Source organism: Sardina pilchardus, chromosome 5, assembly GCF_963854185.1.
Source record: "Sardina pilchardus chromosome 5, fSarPil1.1, whole genome shotgun sequence".
In the NCBI taxonomy this organism is placed as follows: Eukaryota; Metazoa; Chordata; class Actinopteri; order Clupeiformes; family Clupeidae; genus Sardina; species Sardina pilchardus.
This window is the reverse complement of record NC_084998.1, coordinates 16,059,398-16,079,397: the sequence shown is the minus strand read 5'-3', so window position 1 is coordinate 16,079,397 and position 20,000 is coordinate 16,059,398. Positions and strand designations below refer to the sequence as shown.

Here is a 20,000-nt window from a genome sequence, read left to right as displayed (position 1 = left end):
CATACTCAGTCACTTCCCACACAATGTTTCATTCACACGCACTGTACATAGTGTGTACTCCTACACACCTCCGCATACTCACTCCTACACGCACTCCTTCTTCCCTGTGTGAGTCACGATGATCGGAGAAGGAGCACATGTTACATGTTCAAAGCTCCTCCAACGTATAGAGAGGCAAAAGAAGAAGGCCGTGGTTGATCCTGGCACATGTATGGGTCCGAGTCGCCCCGCGGTAAACGGAGGCTTCTCTCCGCCTGTATCTTCGCTCACCTTTGACACACATCGAGGCTTCGGAGAAATCCAAACTCGTCAGCCATTCCCATGCAGGCTGTCAGGGAGATGATTCAGCAATGGTTTCCTGGCAACAGGACACCAAATGGATTTATGTATTTATGCAGTTTGTTTTAATGTTGATCTAATTACGTATTTTATATAATTACGTCTGTTATTATTGGACTTGAAAGGATGCTAAAATGGCTCATAATTATCTGTAAGTGATTGCTTTACAGTTCATCCGGAGCTGGGGCTTTCATGGGCATCGATGCATATGCCAAATTTAGTCATTAATTGGCTTCTGGTTGGATTTGCATATGATTACACAATTTCCAATTAAAACAGAGGTGGTAAACGATTAAATGAGAATATACAAGGCACAGCCAAATGTATCCTTTTTTGTATACTTACATATGCACTGGTATGCTTTTATCTGTTGTTATCATGCACAAAAACAAGTGACTAAATGATATTTACTGCAGTATTCACATCAAACCCGTATCTGTGTCTGGTTATGTAAGAGCACCCATATTAAAACCCTTTATCAGAATCTACATATGTAACTCTCCCCTCATCTGAACTGTGTTGAGAGGTTCAGCGAAGGCTTTGTACCATGGAAGTGCTCTCACTGAAGTACCTTCACCGTGTGCAGTTCCACCCCCTTGATAACTAAGCTACAATTGTCATATACTGTGTGATAAAGTTACAGTACATCTGTCTACTTTACTGCTAAGTCTGTTATCACCTAGAGAGGTGTTGAGATGTTCATCTTGTTCATATACAGATGACACAGTGGAGAGCGCTGATCTGGGTTCAGATGTATTGCTTTGTTGTGAAGAATCAAAAGAATTTTCTCTTAACATTTGTATGCTCATTTTACTGATACTCAGGTAAGATCATACTGCCAACATGTATGTTGCTTATGATCGATAGCATGGTTCATGAAAAGTGTGACTTCAATACAATAAGTGAATACCTTTGTTTTCTTTTCTTGTGAAGAATACAAGCAAATCATATACAACAGAAGTGTAGTGACACTCAATAAGCAGATTTTGCAAATTATAGCGTAGTTTATTTCAATATGTACATAACTTTGGAGAAATATAATCTTTGTATTGCTTATACAGAACTCACGTGTATGTTAATTCCTTGATGTAAAACTAATGCGCTGATTTTGATGGAGGCCATTTTGTCAGCATCGGGGAAGATATTCACAGCTATGCCAAACAAATGATTCTGTAAGATCTCACAGAGCTCACTGACTTCCCAATGACTGTTCTGTAATCTTGCTTGATGTTATTCAGTAGAAGCAATAACTCTGACATTGTACTCAAATTGAGAATAAAGAAAAGGGTTTTTGAGTCTTCATGTGGATACACACCCATTTATTGCCTTCTCTCCAATCACATTGAGTGGAATGAGGACCAACTGCCACCACTGTGTAACTGGTGAGTCTGTAACGACACAGAAAACGCAAACATCTGAATTGCCACAGACAGGCTGATACGGTCCAACTCAAATATACCAGGCCGCATCCAATATACAGTTATATGCTGTTTTTTTACAACAACCGTTCTTCCCTTACCCGAAGGCAATAGAGTTGTCAATACGTCATGGTAATAAACACAGCCGATAAGCTGAGAAGAACACAACACAGGCAATATCTGGAATGCGCGGTTGAAGGCAGAGTGTATTTTTGTTATGGAAGTAGGCATATCGGGTACAAGTGATGCGTCAGAATTTTCAGCTATATGAAAAAGATTCTTTGACACACTATAGCCTATCATCTCTCTTTCTCTTTCTTCTAGTGTGGCTTACAGGATTTAGGGCAGAATTTCAAGCAGAAAACAAAATCATAAGCATACACTCAGCTGGAAAGATTTTGTGCAATGCCTGTCATACTCTGAACATAAATATGTACATACAAACACATACAGTATAATTTGCATACACATACACCCATATGTGTAGCCTACTGTTTTTCATGCCAGGACTGACATATTCAGAGGTTCTTATATCAGTGCATCTTTCCCTGTCGCTCCCCAAAGACAGACTGGCAGGGCAGGGCAGGGCAGGGCAGCGAGGGAGGTTTTGTCCAAAGTGTGATTGTCCTGTGGAGCGCTTGGCTGCCCCGCTCACAGGCTCCAGAGTGGCCCGGGTCACCATCGCCTGTCAAAAAGGGTAGAGTGCCACCTATTGGTGGGCAGCCTGCAACCTCCCTCCCATTCTCTCTGCTGTACTCTCTCTCTCTCTCACCGTCTCACGTCTGCCTGTCTGTGGCTGCCGCTACCATTGCGCCGGCCCCCAGTGTGTCAGACGGCTCTGATTTTTAGGGGGCGAGATATCCAATTGTGTTTTCAGAGTGCTAAAAGCTCTCTCTGCCTCTCTCGCTCTCTTTCTCTCTTGACGTCAGCTCCCTACTTTTTTCCATTGCACTGTAAGGAAAATATCATCAGATATCAAAGAGAGCATTTCTTTCAGACATTCTCTCTCTCTCTGTGTGAGCCCTTTGTGTGTCAAATTCTCTCTGTTTTCCACTTTCTCTCTCTCTCTATCTCTTTCTCAAATTCAAATTCAAGATGATTTACTGTAATGGCATGACAAACACAGCAGCCATAAAGACTGTGAAGGACAGCAAATCTAAGAAATCTTAAGATAATGTCTACTTCTCAATGGAACAATCAGAAAAATATGTTATACTGAAAATATGTTGTACAGAATAACATGCTCTCTTTGTCAGTAGACAGAATATACATATTCACAAAAAGGTCTATTTGTCTATGGAGATATTAAGCACATTTACCTTTATTATGGTAGAGTCCCCTCAGGTGATGACACAGTGTTTGCCAAGGGATCCAAACTTTGGGTGATCATTTTTAAGATTCTTAAAAAAAATCTTTCTCTATCCCATCGCACCACGGGCTCCTGTGTGTGGAAGAACGCTCTCTCCATCCAGATGGTGAGGGACTGGCACCAACCTCGGCTCTGATCTGGCACAGATGAGTGTTAGGCTCGGGACCGCATCCCAGCCCTAATCTAGCCTCTATCTGCTCTGGCAAGCCCCGTGCTTACAGACTGACATTTCTGGGCTGTCATATGCTGTCTGAGTCACCCACCACCGACATGCAAGCATGACAAGGGAGGAAACATAAATAAATGACATAAGCAGGGAGGCCAAAGTGCTGCTTGTTGTGCCTGGATGGTTTAGATGCCTGTGGTAATGCATCCGCAAAATCTGGTTCACACACATCGCATCTGTCCGACTCATTCTTTGATGATGCAGAGATGCATCTCGCTGATGCCGTAACAAAGCCAAATAATAAGAGACTGCAATAAGTGTGATGTAGATGTATCAACTAATTAGGACACTTTTGCATCCACGTGCGCGCAAATGCACACACACGCATGCACACACGCACGCACACACACTCATACACACACACACACACACACATACACACACACACACACACACACACACACCGATGAGCATATCTTATCTCAAAGTAAATATTCATCTACAGTACATGTAAGAAACTGCGTTGTCGTCCTGCTGTTTTTCATTGTCATTACATACGTAGTTTGCAAGTATGAACGAGACACCTAAGAATATCTCGTCATTTATAGGCAAAAGCCTCCAGAACCATGTACCATGGGATCAGCATGTGCATATGGCAACATTAATCCATTTTTACTAAATACTATATGTCTGTAAATTATGTTTATTAGCTTTTCCCTATGGCCCAAACAGTTGCCCATGCAGCATACTGTCATCTTAAAGCTCTACGTATGTATCATTCTGAAGATATTCATAACAAATTCACACTTCCCAGCATGGCTCTAGTCTCTGTTTAACAGGCCACATCACTCTTTCTCAATTTGATGTGGAACAGCATGTTCTAATTAAAATTCCTCATGAGATTCAGTTTAAAAATAACCTCCGAATCACTGACTGGTGACCTCGTTCGATTTCACCCTCGTTTTCAATATTACCTTCCTGTGACAACAACAACTGGGAATCCCGGTGGCAATAAGAAGTTGGAGGGGAAAAAAACCTTAATCTCACCACTGACACAGTCTCATCTTCCCTGATGACCACCAGGAAAAGTGTTGTTGTTACACAACCCAGTCTGGACTTGTGACAGCGAAAGTCAAGTGAGCTCCAAAAATACTGTTTGGGGTAAACAGGGAGGATGGCCTAGTGTAGGGAGGTTATGCACTGATTGTCAAGGCTTTTGTGTTCTAAGATATAAATATCTCACTTGTGTTTGAATGAGGCCACGCTGACACCTCCACTGAGCTTACATGTCTCCACATTCCCCCGCCCCCTTCTCTCTCAACTACCAGTCACAGGTCAGTTTATTTATGTCATATTATTTGAAATATTTTTTTTTGAATACCATTTATTTTCAACATTGCTATCATACAGCATGTTATGTCAGGAAGTTATTGTCATTTTATAACAGTGGATTAGTTACACGTGTGGTTGCATGAGGGTAACCAACATTGATGCCGAGAATTAATTTGGTAACAATTTTACATTTACATTCAATGAATCAGTCAGTTTATAGTGAGAGAATTGTTTGATGTGGCAGTTCTGTGGGAAGAGAGCACACCATAGAGTTTTGTATGCTGTTTGTGTTGCTTGGCTATAGAGGGGGGGGGGGGCAGTTGTAATGTGGCACCTCAGAGAACAGCTTTCATCCTCTGGCACTATACCCTGCAGTTCTCCTGCCGCATCCGGGCCGCGCCAGGCCCGGGTCCGCGCCCGCGTCCGCCGCTATCGTTGGCGTGCTGCGCGATGACGGTGGCTGGCAGTCTGTTGTGGCGCCAGCTGCCATGAGAGGCTTGTTAAGGAGGACCCGGGAGAGGAGAACTGCGCCGCCTAACAGGTGATTAGAAACTCTCGTGCTCCGCTGTAGGCCACCGGCGCGGAGCCTCAGAGAGGCGGCGGGGAGCGGCGAGGTCCGTTAAGAGCCGTGATGGAGCATCTCGACCTGCACCGGGGGCCACTAACGATCCCTCGCCGCCGGCTTTATGGGGCCTGTGGTGCTTTATGCAGTCCCCACACTCACTCACTCACACACACACACACACACACACACACATACACAAAGTCAACAATACACACACAGACACAAACATAAAGAGGACAACACATACACACAGAGACAAAGACAACGCATACACACACATTGAAACACACACATGCTTTCTCTCTCTCTCTCTCTCTCTCTCTCTAATACACACACACACACACTCAAACAAACAAATATACACACAAACATGCGCATGCGCACAGTACACACAGAGATAGAGACACACACACTCAAACACACAAACTTGCGCACATGCGCACACACACACACCCCTCTGGGTTAGACAAGGGCAGGTATAGACAGCCACTGGCAGTCTGGTTGCGAGAGCGTGGCGGCACTAGCAAATGCCGACGTTAGCCTGGATTGGCGCAGCTGAGTCGGTGCCAAGCTGGTTACCTTGGCTGCCAGCCCCCTCATTGCTAGGAGTGCTGCCGTGTCTGGTGCCTGTGTACGGAAAGCCTCATTAAAATGGGATCGTTGTATTGATTCTCTCTTGAATTGGTCCACAATCAGAGTACAACTCTTGCTTTGAGCAACAATTCCGCATACGGCGGAGGTGTGATAATAATATTTAAAAAATCATTCACATATTCTTAGTAAAGGAACATTTTTTTTTGGGGGGGGGGGGAGTCTTAGGATTTTTGCTGACAGTATTTGGGTGAAGTGAGAATATCAAAACCCTGAAGTGCCTTTGAGTATCCGTCATGCTTGAGTGCAGTGTCTCTTCCTTTAGTCATTTTTACAGTAAGTCGGTCCTTTTGAATTGTGACCAGGTGTGAGGTCACAGCATGGGTGATGATCTTCTCTTAATGGCCAACATGGAGACGCATAAGAGGGAGGAAGAGGAGGAGGAGGAGGAAGAGAAGGAGGAGGAGGAGAGGTGCGCACACATTAGACATAAATAAGGTCAACTCCGCATTACCATGGAAACAAAGCGCCGCGGGCGCGCGACTCCATCTGCCTGAGATAAGTTTGGAATTGGAATTCTAACACCTCTCTCCCAGCTGTTCGCTCTGCCTTTTTCTCTTTTAGAGATATAGAAAAAAAACACTGACAATCACTCCACCACACAGTCCCGCTTTCACACACACACGGGTGCGTGCTCATGTACGCACACACACACACGCTCTCACTCACAAGGACACAGCCTTACACAAGCACAGATACACACACTTGCACACACACACACACACACACACACACACACAGATACCCACCCACACACACTCACATTCTTACATATTTACACACACACACGCACACACACACACACACACACACACACACACACACATACCTGTGCGCACACAAGCACACATGCACACAGACAATTAAGAGAAACTGAGCCTCCCCATGGACACAAACCCATAGCAGTCACACTTCTTTAGGCACAAGTGTTTGGGGGCTTGTGTGTGTGCCAATTCAATGTGTGTAGAGGTAATCTCTCTAAAACAAGCCTCCTCTCCTCTCTTCTCTTCTATCCTTCACTCCTTTCCTCTCTCTTTCTTTCCTTTTCTCACTTCATTCCCTCTGTCCTCTTCTCTAGTCATCCTCTCCTCTTTTCTCCTTGTTTTTACTCTGGTCCTCTCATCTCTGCAGTTGGATGCTACTGGCCAGCGTATGTAGGGGTCTCTCTTGGCTCTATGACTCAGCTGGGCATGACAAAACCAAGGCTTCACTGCTGCGCCCAGCATCAATCCTTACCCTATAGCTCCATTCAGAGACTGTAGAGACGTCCTCCTCTTCTGCCGTGTCTAATTAAAGGTGTGTGTGTGTGTGTGTGTGTGTGTGTGTGTGTGTGTGTGTGTGTGTGTGTGTGTAGCTTTATTAAACGGAGAAAGGTGAGGAGATGGTGAGGATAGGTGATAGGAGATGTCCCTCATCCTCAATCATTGAAGATGTGGATCTTTTTATTAAAAGGAGAGTCTAAAAAGGTGGATAGAGAGAAAGTGTGTGTGTGTGTTTGCGTGCGTATGTGTGTGTGTGTGTGTGTGTGTGTGTGTGTTCAAAAGAGAGAGAGAGAGCGCGAGAGTGATAGAGAGCATGTCTTCAGAGACTATAGAGATGTCTCCACTCCTGCCATCACTGCACGTGTTTAGTTTTATTGAAAGTAGAAGGGAGGAGATGGAGGGAAAGAGGAAGATAATGAGAGGGAGGGAGAGAGAGAGTGGAAGAGGTGGAGTCGAGGAGGATGGCTGACTGGCATGGGGGTGTAGCGTGTCAGTCTGAGAGACTATACAGATGTGCTCATTCCCATCTCTAAATGTGTGTATAGCATTATTATTAAGGACAGAGAGAGAAAGAGAGAGAGAGAGAGAGAGAGAGAGAGAGAGAGAGAGAGAGAGAGAGAGAGAGAGAGAGAGAGAGACATGGGGATTGGCTTTGGTGACAATAGGTGGGGCGGGGGGTGTGTAGAGAGAGATTGATAGAAAATATGAGGGTTAGTCTGAGTGGTTTTGGTGACGATGGTGGAAGTGGTGGGGGGATAGAGACAGTGAACGATAGAGAGAGAGAGAGAGAGAGAGAGAGAGAGAGATCGAAAGAGAGGTAGGCCATGAAAATGTCTTTGGTGATGATTAGTCGTGGTTGTGGGGTTATAGAGAGAGAGAGAGAGAGAGAGAGAGAGAGAGAGAGAGAGAGAGAGAGAGAACACAAGGCCAAGAGAGTGTCTTTGGTGACAATGACTCGTGATGGTGGGGGGATAGAGTGAGCAATAGAGAGAGAGAGAAAACAGACAAAGAGGGTGACTTTGGTGACAATGAGTCGTGGTTTGGGGGGATAGAGAGAGAGAGAGAATGAGCAATAGAAAGAGAGCGGAAGAGAGAGCTAGGCAAAGACAGTGTCTTTGGTGTCGACAAGTGGTGATGGTGGGGGGATATAGAGAGAGGGAGAGAGAAAGAGAGAGAGAGAGAGTTAGTGGCTTTGGTGTCGATGAGTGGTGGTGGTGGTGGTGGTGGTGGTGTTGAGAGGTGGCTGTGAGGTGGGCCGGGAGATGCACATCCCTCATACGGGAGAGGAATGGCCAGGCTGGTTCAGTGGCTCTCTCTGCCCCGATGAGGAATGGCACGGGAAGGATCCATAAAATATCAGCGCAGGCATCGGCTAATGCAAATTCTCAGGCCTTACCTGCCCGCTCAAGCGGACCGCCTCATCATTCAAACGCCTAATGTGCATGTGACTCCCGACAAGCCTTTTTAGGAGGGGATAAATGGCCTGACAACCTGGTCCAGTCTTTGTTCCAGGATTTGACCCTTTTCATCAAGACAGTCAAGTTAATCTAACATAATCACCACCACACAATGGGCTCCCGGATGGTAAATGAATTAGACATTGGCATTTTAATTATTCCAGGGGACACAATGTCTTCATATAAGGACATTTTTTGTGTGTGTGGTTGAGGGGGAATCTTTTGAGAAAAGGCCTACAGTGACAGTGTCTTTGTCACAGAGTCTATATGATCACTTTGCTTGTTTGTTGTTGCATAGCGGCAGCGTTTGGATGTGGGAGGACAGGAAATGTATTCTGGAAAATAAACTGTCACTGGGTTTTTGGGAGGAGATCCAGTACAGTTTATTTCTGTCCCATACCAAATCATTTGTATATATCAGCGCAGTGGAGTGTTTGTTTGTAATGCATAACCCACATAAGTCAAAGCAATATAAATAGATCCTGTTAGTATACCATGTACTGTAGAAGACATACCTTATACAGTATATGCTTTTATGTGCATTTTACATACATTCTGCCTACACATAGAACATGCTATTGCCAATCCATAAGTAGATGAACGTGTTGCATCAGAGCTGAAGTGCAATGTGGTTGCTAAGCACACTAGCTGAATACAGCATACGGTAGATGCAGTGTTGATGTTGATGAATCCTACTCAAGAACACTGAGAAAAGACTACAGGTGAAACACTATGTGGTTCTGCATAATATCCTACAGTTTTATGTTTACTATATAGTTGTTATGCTATAGTTCTTTTGTTCCAAGAGATTTACCATGACATTAAATGACCTTCCAATTTAGAAATGACTCACATGCATTTCATTCAGACGGTACTGAGGGCCTGTACCAGAGCATTAGTATACCACAGATGCCTCACAACTTTTCCAGTGGCTATGTGATTATCATATGATGGCAGCCATGCAAACAGAGAGACAGATTAAAATACTAGTAGGCACTCAGTTACTTAGTCGATGTCTATAAAGGCCTCCAAACTACTGTTAAAATGAGTCAAAAAGGCAGAGAAGTCAGTAGCCTAACATGAGAGAATTCATTACCAAATTATGTTTATGGTTCTTGGTGGATGGTCTTGTCCATTTCAACTTACAATGACATCAAAATACATCATTTTTAATATTCAAATTCAAGTCATGTAGCCTAAATAAAGAAATATAAATATTCAGAATAATGACAAGCAGGTAGACCAGCCAAAAAAGCATTGCAATTGTCCAGTTTGGAAAAAATGGCTTACACAAGAAGTTGTGTGGCATGTTGTGTTAGAAAAGGTCTGATCTTCTAAATATTGCATTAAATCAACATGCCTTTGTGACTGAGCCTACATGCTCAGAGCAATTTAGTCAGTCATCATCTATGGCACCTAAGAAAGTGGGATTAATGGAAAACACAAGGGGCTCAAGTACTGATCCCTGAGGTACACCTCGGGTTAGGTTGTGACACACACTGAGGTCCAGACAAGAATTCCAACATTACCATGTTATTACCATGTCTACACGAGATAATTCCCTTTTTAAGGCCTCATTGTATTGGGCACTAATCTCAGCATTTTTTTCAGTAAAAAAATTGCCGTCATCTGCAAACATAGAAGTAGTTGATGTCGGCGGTGGTGGAGGATTAAGAGACTTGAAAGTAGCACTCAACTTTTCTCTGGTGGATGGCCTTTTAACTTCTCATCTTCTTTCAACCTCTCTGGCGGATGGCGTTTTAAGGAAGTGTAACTGTGGATGAAACCCCAAATAGTAACGACTGTCAGAGTCATCATTTACATCTCTGGATTCACACCATTCTCTCTCAGGAGCTGTACGGTTCCGTATGTATTAACTTTTCATTCTGAGTTTAAGGTGACTGGGACTGAAACTAAACCCCTGCTTTGATAAGAAGTTGCTAAATATAGTAACAACAGTGTGGGACTATTGACACATTCATAAAACAATTCATTACAACTAATTGAGAGATTATGCAAAGAATAAACATAATTAAAATCAATGTGCAGAATATGATGTAGGCCTCTTTCAGCTTTATTAGCGAGGCAAGGGAAGCACTTTGAAAAGTCTGCGTATATTTCATTAAGTGTCGACCAATTAAATGTTCTGTCCAATCGCACAAACCATAGGTAATGCACTTTAGCACATTTTGGGGACGTATCTAATGAGGCTGGATCTAGGCTCTGTGCACTTATCCGAGGCTGTAATCTTAGCACAAGTGCGGAGCAAGTGCTCATCAAGTGCACTGAGATTATTCGAGAGACGGGTTCAGCTGCACGTTTATGCAAAGCACACGATGACGCACTTCTGGTGCTGGAGCACTCAGGAGCGGATCGAAGAGTGAACAGCGGGACTGAGTCTGCTTCCTTTGTTCCCCTTTGCTAATGTGAGAGGTAGAGAGAGAGAGCGAGAGAGAGAAAGAGAGAGAGAGAGAGAGAAAGAGAGAGCATTTGTGTACTCTTAGCACTAGCTAATTAGATAGCTAACCAATTTGCCCTTTTGGACTCTTCAGCCACTACCGTAACATCAGTGTCACTAGAATGTTGTTCTGAAGACTGTGTGGGGTTAATGAAACATAGCATTTTTTTTTAACCTTACATTGTTGATGAACAGAATCTTTTATGAGAATGTTCAAAATTCCGGACGGATTTTTCTGTAATAAAGAATGCTGGCTGGTTTGGCAGATCTGGCACGTATGAGGCCCAGAACCGGAATCACTGGTGTGGGAGGGCTGGCTTCCTGTCTGACCTCTCTCTCTCTCTCTCTCTCTCTCTCTCTTCTCTTTCTCTCCCTTGTCGTGTCTCTGCTCTCTCTATCTCAGACATCCGCTGGTTCTGCCTCCCTCTGCTGCACCTCAGCTTCCCATGGGCCCTTGGCACTCTCGCATGTTCACCCTTCCGCTCTAACACCCTTCTCATTTATCTTCTTAAACAAGGGATAGAGAGCGAGAGAGGTGGTCTCTTTGTGTGTGTGTGTGTGTGTGTGTGTGTGTGTGTGTGTGTGTGTAGGTGTGTATGTGTATGAGCACATGTATGCATGTGTGTATATGTAGGCTATGTGTGTGTGTGTGTGTGTACCCATGTCAGAGTGTGTGGGTGGGTGGGTGTGTATGTGTACATGTATGCATGTGTGTATATGTACGTGTGTGTGTGTGTGTGTACAGGTATCAGATTGTGTGTGTCTGTATGTGTGTGTGTGTGTGTGTGTGTGTGTGTGTGTGTGTGTATGCGCACATGTGTGTACTTATGGAGGGCACGGTCTCCAAGCACCAGGCAGTAAGCAAAGGTCTAGTCCAAGCCAGGCAAAATAGGGCTGGTGGCTCCCAGCCAGGTGGCTGTGATGGTCATCTGAAGGTCAGACGTGCTTGATGAGGATTGATATGAAAGTGATGTGAACCAGACAGCCGGCCCAGGGGAGAGGGAGCGAGGGAGGGAGTGGTCTCTCAGTCTGTCTGCCAGCTGTATTTTTAGGCTTAAATTCCCTCCCAAATTACCACATAAGCAAAGCGAAAAAAAATGCATCAACCACACAGACTGATTAAAGAACTCTAATGCATTTGGGAATTGCGATTTTCCATTTAGGCTCCTAGATGAATTAAAAACATGTGACAAAAGCCTTGTGCATTTTCAGTCAATGCCCCCCACTCCACACACACACACACACACACACACATCCGCACCTGTGGTACACAATTTACGTGGCGGACGGTGGCTATTTAGATGCTATTATCCACAACATGAGAGCAGTAGCCCATTGCAGCTCTGTCTTTTTGAAGGTGACAATGGCTAAAACGAAAAAAAAAAAAAAAAAAAAAAAAGACTGAAATAGCGGCCTGAATGGTCAGCCCACGCCGTGGGCATCATTTCTCCCGGGTAATTGCATGTCTGTCAGATCTCTCTGACCAAGGGCCAGACTGATGGTGGAGCGGACCCTGTTGAGGAGGTAGAGTGGGCCGGGCCGCCCACTTCACTGACCCCTCTCGCTGACCCCCTTCACTCCCGCTCTTTCCTCAGGATAGGACCGCGCTCGCGGCCAATCAAAAGGAGATGCCGTTTGGAGAAGTTTCTGCTGAACTCAGTTCAGCCAAAGTTCAGGACCACAGAGAGTTCTGACGAAGCAAAAAAATGATCTAAAACAAGGTCAAACTAAATAGTTTTGTGTGGAATGTCAGGAGAGGACTCAATATCTTTTTTTTTTTTATCTTACACCTTATGTGAAAGACCATTTTGTTATCTGGAAATATATTCATACATTCTATCTCTTAAATGAATGGATGATGTCTCAGAGATAGCAGAAACAGCAAAGGCTGATTTGGGTGGATTATTTTTATCTTTTTAACTATAGTTCTATCCAAATGTTTTCATCTCGACATAATTTATGAGCATTGTTGGACCCTGCCATCTGTATTTTTGTTGGAAAGATGAATAATCAACACCAACAATCACAATCAAAAGCTGTAACACTAGGCAGCTGTCCAATGAGACTGGTGTTCATTATCCCTTACTGAAGACTTTTGTAAACTGTGTATTATTGGAAATAATTGTCAAAACGGTGCACGCATCACACATCACACTGTAGCTCCCTAGTTCTAATGAGATTCTCCAAACAGTAATGCTTGGAGGAAACTTATGTTTACTGTAACCATAACACCCTGAGGATCATCTCCCCAGGCTCCTTCTATAGGTTCCTACTGTTAATGCAGCCCAGAAATAAGCCTGGTTTCCGGCCTGATTGTTCGGTTTCCTCTCAGCTCCCTCGGCTGTCCTCATATTGTGCTGAGTGTGTGGGTGTCGCAGTGGATGACACCACAAACAGGCCTGTGGAAGCGGATCCTACACAATACCTGTTGGCACTTCCCAAAACGGCCGACGTAACAAGCAACCATTGGGGAAAGAGACGTAAGACAGAGAAATGGAGAGAGTGGCAAAGAGAGACAGAGAGAGAGAGAGAGAGAGAGAGGGGGGGGGGGGGGGTGGGGGGTGGCTGTTGTGATGTACTATGCTGTGCGTCGTGAGCTTGTCCCCACCACCAAGCCCAGAATAGTGACAGGGTTGGCAGCCCGGACAGGCTCCGAGGCCAGTGCGGATCCAGCACTGGTATGGCCCTGATTCGGCCTAGATCTGGGCCGCGTTTTGGCCAGATCCAAAGTGGGAAAGGAAGCCGCTCTCTGGCACTTTTTGCCTGACAGTGGTGAAATGTTAGGGTGTTGATTATGTCATTTTTCCCAGTGTTTCATTACCAGGCGCTAACAACCTGAGCTGCTACTCTCCCCGTCTCTATTTCAGGCAGGAGTCTGACACACAGCTGTCATTCCCCCCGGCCTCCCCATTTAATGGTGCAGTAGAAATAAAAATCATAAAAGAAACTTCCAGACTGTTTCACACTCTTATACTCTCCGTCAACTTTTAACTGCCAGAGTTATTTCTGCATGTATATAGTTTTGTATATACACGGAATAGTAAATGAAAATGAAGACACTTCAACTTCAACATGTGTGCGCTATCAAACTCTGAATTAAGCATGGATGCTCGTTCTAAGACCGTGAGAGGCAAAGCAAGCTGGGATGCTGTTTTTCATGCAGTCCATAATGAGAGGCCACGAGGTTCCCTCGTTTGCCTCCTTCTCCTGCTCAGATACACACATGTCTGTGTGTGTGTGTGTGTGTGTGTGTGTGTGTGTGTGTGTGTGTGTGTGTGTGTGTGTGTGTATGTGTGTGTGTGTGTGTGTGTGTGTGTGTGTGTGTGTGTGTGTGTGTGTGTGTGTGTGTGTGTGTGAGAGAGAGAGGCCACTGGCCGCGGAGGAAGCAAGCCTCTTTGAGAGACGGAGAATGGTGGCAGAAACAGATGGTCAGTGGGGTTTTTTAATGCGCACGAGCCCAAGTGCTGTTGGTTTGGTCAATCTCGAGGGTTGTAATCAGTGTTATGTAAACTGCGGACTCGGAGAGAACGTGTGTGTGTGTGTGTGTTGTGTGTGAATGTGTGAGTGAGTGTGTGTGTGTGTGTGTGTGTGTGTCTCCACACCCCTGAGCTCTGCACTGTGGATCTCTCCTTGGCTTTTCCAGCACCTTCAGCTTCACATGGAGAAAACTTGGAAAGAGAGGAGGAGGCTAGATGGGGGAAGAGAGATGGGGGAGTGAGAGAGAGAGAGAGAGAGGAGGAGAGGAGAGAGAGGCAGAGAGAGAGTGAGAGAGAGTCACACCATTCTGTGGACCTCTCCATAGCTTTTCCAACACTTCCAGCTTCACACAGAAAAAACATGTACAGAGAGAGAGAGAGAGAGAGAGAGAGAGAGAGAGAGAGAGAGAACGGGAGAGGTAAATCCCCCACAGAGTGTAGCTGTCATTTGCAGTCTGCTTGTGTATTTGCTGTGCGCGCCCTCTCTATAAGGGTTTATTATGTTGACAGCAGTGTGGAACATTATTGGATATGCTTGGAATTTTTGATGTGCTCAGGAGGATACTGTTTCTCATCCAGCATGAATACTGAGCTTGTTTAGTAGGTGACATGTCTACAATACAATGCATTGCGTTGCCTTGCATTGCAATTACCTCTCAGCATTTGACATTGTATACAACTAATCACACACACCTCAAAGAAACACTTTTATATATGAATACAACTCTCATTTTGTGACTGCGTACATGGAGGCCACATGAAATAAATATCATAATGACATTCCAAGATACTTTCAACTACCAATGTGAGGCTTGAAGAAAAAAAAAGAAAAAAACGAATCAGGTGTCTAAACTATCTCCATGGTGATTAATCCTCAGTTTTGTGGTGCATCTATTCTGCTGGGTGTGAAATGAACTATTGAACTTCTTATGTGTAATCCATATGACCAAGAGCGCTCAATGTATCTGTCAGAGGATTGCTATTCTGCCTTGAATGCTGGAGGGCTAGAGCCATGTATTTACTTTCTGCTGCCGAACAACAACAAAATCGTTATATTCAGGATCGAGGCCGCTTCATTTCAGATGCGCCACTGGTCAATCGATGGAAGCTGAAGCACTGTGATATATTATGTTAACCTTTACCTTTCCGAGACCCCCGTCAATACAAAAACAATAAATCTCAACGGCCTTGTTTAGCATGGGAAGCCACGCACGTGAAATAATCAACAGATATAGGACATTTGAGGTATGAACTTTAATTAGTCAAGAATTAACTATTTGTTACCGATAAATTCGCTTGACCTATTTTATCGTGTGATATTTATCAGACAGAAAGCATGAAAGCAGAAAACCTCTCCATATTGGATGGAATCAATGTCCTTAAACAATAACCCCCCCCCTCTCTCTCTCTCTCTCTCTCACACACACACACACATGCACACACACACACATACTGTACCCACATTCTCCTTCTCTCTCTCTCTCTCTCTCTCTCTCTCTCACACACACACACACACACACACATACACATATGCACGCATGTATGTGTGTGTGTGTGTGTGTGTGTGTGTGTGTGTGTGTGTGTGTGTGTGTTTTGGGTTGAGTCCCTCAGACCTTCACATTTCAGGATAAATTGTGCTGCTAGGGCACACAGCAGAGGGCCTTCACCAAGAAGTATGGCTATTTTTTCGTTGTCACAATCTTGAACGTGTGGGATACCTATTTGGAATTTGGGGAAGAATGCCTGTCTTTTTGATACTTTTCACAATGTATAAAATAGTGCTCCTCTCTCTCAAATATCTCTACAACAACCGTTGCAAATTTTCACTTGAACATGGTGCTCAAGACAAATGCCCTGTTGAATATTCAAAAACTACCAATGAGGTAAAACAATAGGTGTATTTACACCAAATGCATGTACAGTACATGGCCCAAAAAGAACATGATATCCATGTATAGGTGACAAAAGGGTGGATAATCTCTATGTCTAATCCAAATCTCAATTCAGATCTAATCTCAATCGAATATTTACTATCTGGCATGTTTCGTGGGTCTCCTGTCCATGAATACTTTGAGGATTCTCATCCTCTGTTAAACTATGTTATAATTTACGGTATACAATCAAATTACACCAGGATGCCACTTGAATAAAGATGAAATGATACTAAGGAAACATTAGACATGTGTGTGCTCTGAGTATTTCTTGCATACAGTACTCTCATTTCTAAATGAAATAACTGGAAGGGTTATCCAGACCTGTTCATTGTCCCATGGTGTCTCCAGACAAGAGTGTGATTCAGATGGGATGATTTGGCTACATTGTTTCAGACTGGAATGCTTTCAGTAAGCAAAAACCACAGGAGCCTCCTGTGCTTCTGAGTTTTCACAGCTCATTATTGTATTTACCAAGGCGTGAATTACTGAGGTGCTATGGTGCCAGTGGACTATCAGTAAATACTCCAGTCAAGATTTTAGCACACAACACTGTTACCAGCAGGACAAATAAGAGATGCTATAATCAGTAATGTCTAACAAGACGTTTCACAAGAATACCATCACTCACCACTGATAGTGTTTAACTATGTGCTGCGCCGTGTCGTGTGTTCGCCGGTAAACTCGCTCAGTGGGCTATCACAGCCGTCATTTCAATGGATTTACGGCACTGCTCATGAACGCCGCAACAATCACATATACTTAGTATGCAGGCTTCCTTTTCCGTGGATTTCATTTTCACCATACCCCCAATCCGACATGCACAGGCGCAATCGTCACTGGAGTGGGCTGTAACTGTCCGTGGTGCTGAAACGAACTGGTCTTGGTGCCAGAGTCTGCCGACTACTCGCAAGGCTAATGAGAGATATAAATATCCTTTTTTTAATCGTTATGCATCTGTCACAAACCAAATACCGACATTTATTTGACGATTTATAGCAAGAGATAATTTTATAGTAGGTTATAGTGGGAGAAAACTATGGCTGGCAATGTATGTAGCCTATCTTCCTTTAAGAAACAGCTGGATTCTATACAGCATCGATTAGCATGTCCGATGAAAATCTTAGAATCCTCACTATTTCAGCATTGACACGTGCGAATAGCACGAGGAAGCGCACCCCCTCCCAACCCAGACACACACACACACACGCACGCGCGGAGCACAGACACAAAACTCACCAACAATACTGAGGGGCTATTGTAGTGTGTATTGTAAGTGTAAGCGTAGCTGACGCACTCGCTGCATCAGGTTGAGGTTGGAACCGCGGGACACCGTTAGTCGGTGTCAGGGAGAAAGGGATAGAGAAAGAGAGAGAGTGTGTGTGTATATATGTGCGTGGAAGGGGGTGGGGGTGGAGAGAGAGAGGGGAGAGAGAGAGAGAGAGAGAGAGAGAGAGAGAGAGAGAGATGACCAGTAATCTCACATAATACCGATGTGTGTCTCTTACCACATTAAGCAGAAGGCATCTCTGCCGTGTTCTCGCTGCATGGACTGAATTATGCTCCTCAAATCTTGATCTATCACAGGTGTGATTACTGTCACTCACATACGGTATAAGAAAATATTAATTGTTCACACGTTGAAATTATAAGAAAGAACAACACTGGTGTTTCAAAACAGTCTCGACTGTGACTGACAAGTGAAGTTACTTCGATAAAGCAATCCGCTCGGTCCTGTGTTTTTTCCCCAGTAAATGTCATTCGGGTCGCAGTGTAATCTCTAACGCGCGAATCACTTCAAAGTGATGCGCACGGGGAGAATTCCGTTTTTGGCTAGGCTTATTGCTGGAAACCCCTATCTGTGATATGCAGTCGATGGTAAAACACAACATTCGGTTGAAAACACTGTCGACGACTTAATATACTATAGACCCTGTTTTAACACAGATGATGAAAACCAACCCACAGTGGTTTTCGGAGTCAACATTGTCATCATCAGCTCACGCGCACAGTAGAGCCCAGTCCATCTGACCGGGCTCTGTATCGCTATGGACGTAGAGCTCGTTCAAAAAGTAAACCAGACAGAACAAATATTCCATCTGAAACGTGATATACATGGCCAAATGACTTTCCTTTAAATTCTCGCCAATTCCATGTTTGCCTGCGGTTTTAGTTTAGAATATATTGCAGTTGTTTTCTTTAATATATCATTGTTGTAAAGCATCATAAATTGCTCCTGTGGAGGGAAAGCGAGAGAGAAAAACAAGGGGCCCAGTTGAAAATGTAAGAGGATTTGATTTTCCAGCCACTGAAAAGAGATTAAGTCGACAGCAGTGGAAGTTAAATTGTGCTGCATATAAAAAATGGGCGGATTGGTCTTCCGATGAGAGATTGGTACCACCTTCCATTCTAAAATAAAATCACCCTGGCATGAAGTCACTGACTATTTCACATCCGGTTTACTCAAGGACAAACTACCATTGTCCTGTTAAAGTAAATATTTATTTGTGCGAAATCACCGTATTTCGTAAAGATTTTGCACTCAGATCACTAATTTGCTGGGGACTCGGAAGAGTTTAACTCCCCACACCAATGAATAGTGCGCGAGACCTGCGCAAACTCAGCGTCGTCAGCAGCAGCTCCTTGAGCCTCAAGCAAAAATTCGGCTGATCGGAGATCTTTGAGGATTTTTGTCATCGTATCCGTGTTCAAAGGGTATCCATAAAAGTTGAAGGACACGACACGGTCGCATATCCGAGGTGCATTGCTGTAAGTGATTTCAAGATTTTGCATTTGGCTTGGCTTTTATTGGTGTGAGACGTGGCTTGTGGATAATCGCAGCAGTTAAAACTGCACTGAGTTCTGTTGCCTGCCGAAAATGAATCGCATTGGAGTTGAATAGACGAATTAGCAATGTCGACTTTGGACGGTAATGGCAAACCTTGTTATGTTCGCGTCTTACTTATTTCATGTTTTTGGATGCGTTTTGGGCACTACTGCACACAGTTACTTAATTGCTGTACGCATACAGGCTGAAATACTGAGGATGTTTTAAGAACATCGACGAAGAACCCCCATTGCATACCAAATGCTGCTGAATACTTCAGCCATATTTCAGACGCTTTCCTATAGCATAACTTATAAAAGTAAGATTATGCAGTGGTGTGTTCTAGCCTGCGTTATCACTGTTTTACTAAATCCTGACAAGTAACGGAATTTTAGCCGAACTGTAGAGCCTATGCACTGCTTCAGTTTCAGCCTCGGTTGGATTCAAGCGACCAGCCTCTATACAGTTTTGCCTTGTATAAAACGATGTACTCGTGCATCCTAATTGTTGCAGTCGTGTGTGGCATATTTTTAGACACACCATAACGTTGTTTTCACGACAAATGACTGACTGTAGTGGTGCGGACATTGTTATAATCCCAGAAACGGGAGTCAAACGTCAAGAGAATGACAATTGCCCATCGACAACGCATTAGCGTCTCAGTTTACAGCCTATGAAAGTATGATGAAATGACAAGGATGCTCCGTGCTGAGAGCGAAAGCGGTTGAGATCTATTTAGAAATGGCAGT

The 20,000-nt window shown here is 44.1% G+C and overlaps 2 protein-coding genes across 3 annotated transcripts in view; both read left to right on the top strand.

Moving 5' to 3' along the window:
* Positions 1 to 1,639, top strand: part of gabra6b (gamma-aminobutyric acid type A receptor subunit alpha6b) — a 23,685-nt gene extending 22,046 nt beyond the window's left edge. Inside the window, exon 10 of the mRNA XM_062536639.1 lies at positions 1 to 1,639. This exon is cut by the window's left edge and continues 1,097 nt beyond it. The gene's annotated coding sequence lies outside the window, so the exon portion shown is untranslated.
* Positions 1,640 to 18,990: 17,351 nt separating this feature from the next.
* The window catches only part of gabra1 (gamma-aminobutyric acid type A receptor subunit alpha1), a 23,399-nt gene continuing 22,389 nt past the window's right edge, over positions 18,991 to 20,000 (top strand). The window contains exon 1 of one of the 2 annotated variants that reach the window (XM_062536637.1): positions 18,991 to 19,193. Coding sequence is in view for 1 of the 2 variants with exons in the window: in XM_062536636.1 (XP_062392620.1) it covers positions 19,338 to 19,353 (16 nt within the window). In the remaining variant the exon portion in view is untranslated. Of the gene's footprint in view, positions 19,194 to 19,292; positions 19,354 to 20,000 lie in introns of those variants that run through there. The other variant, XM_062536636.1, reaches the window with a different exon arrangement.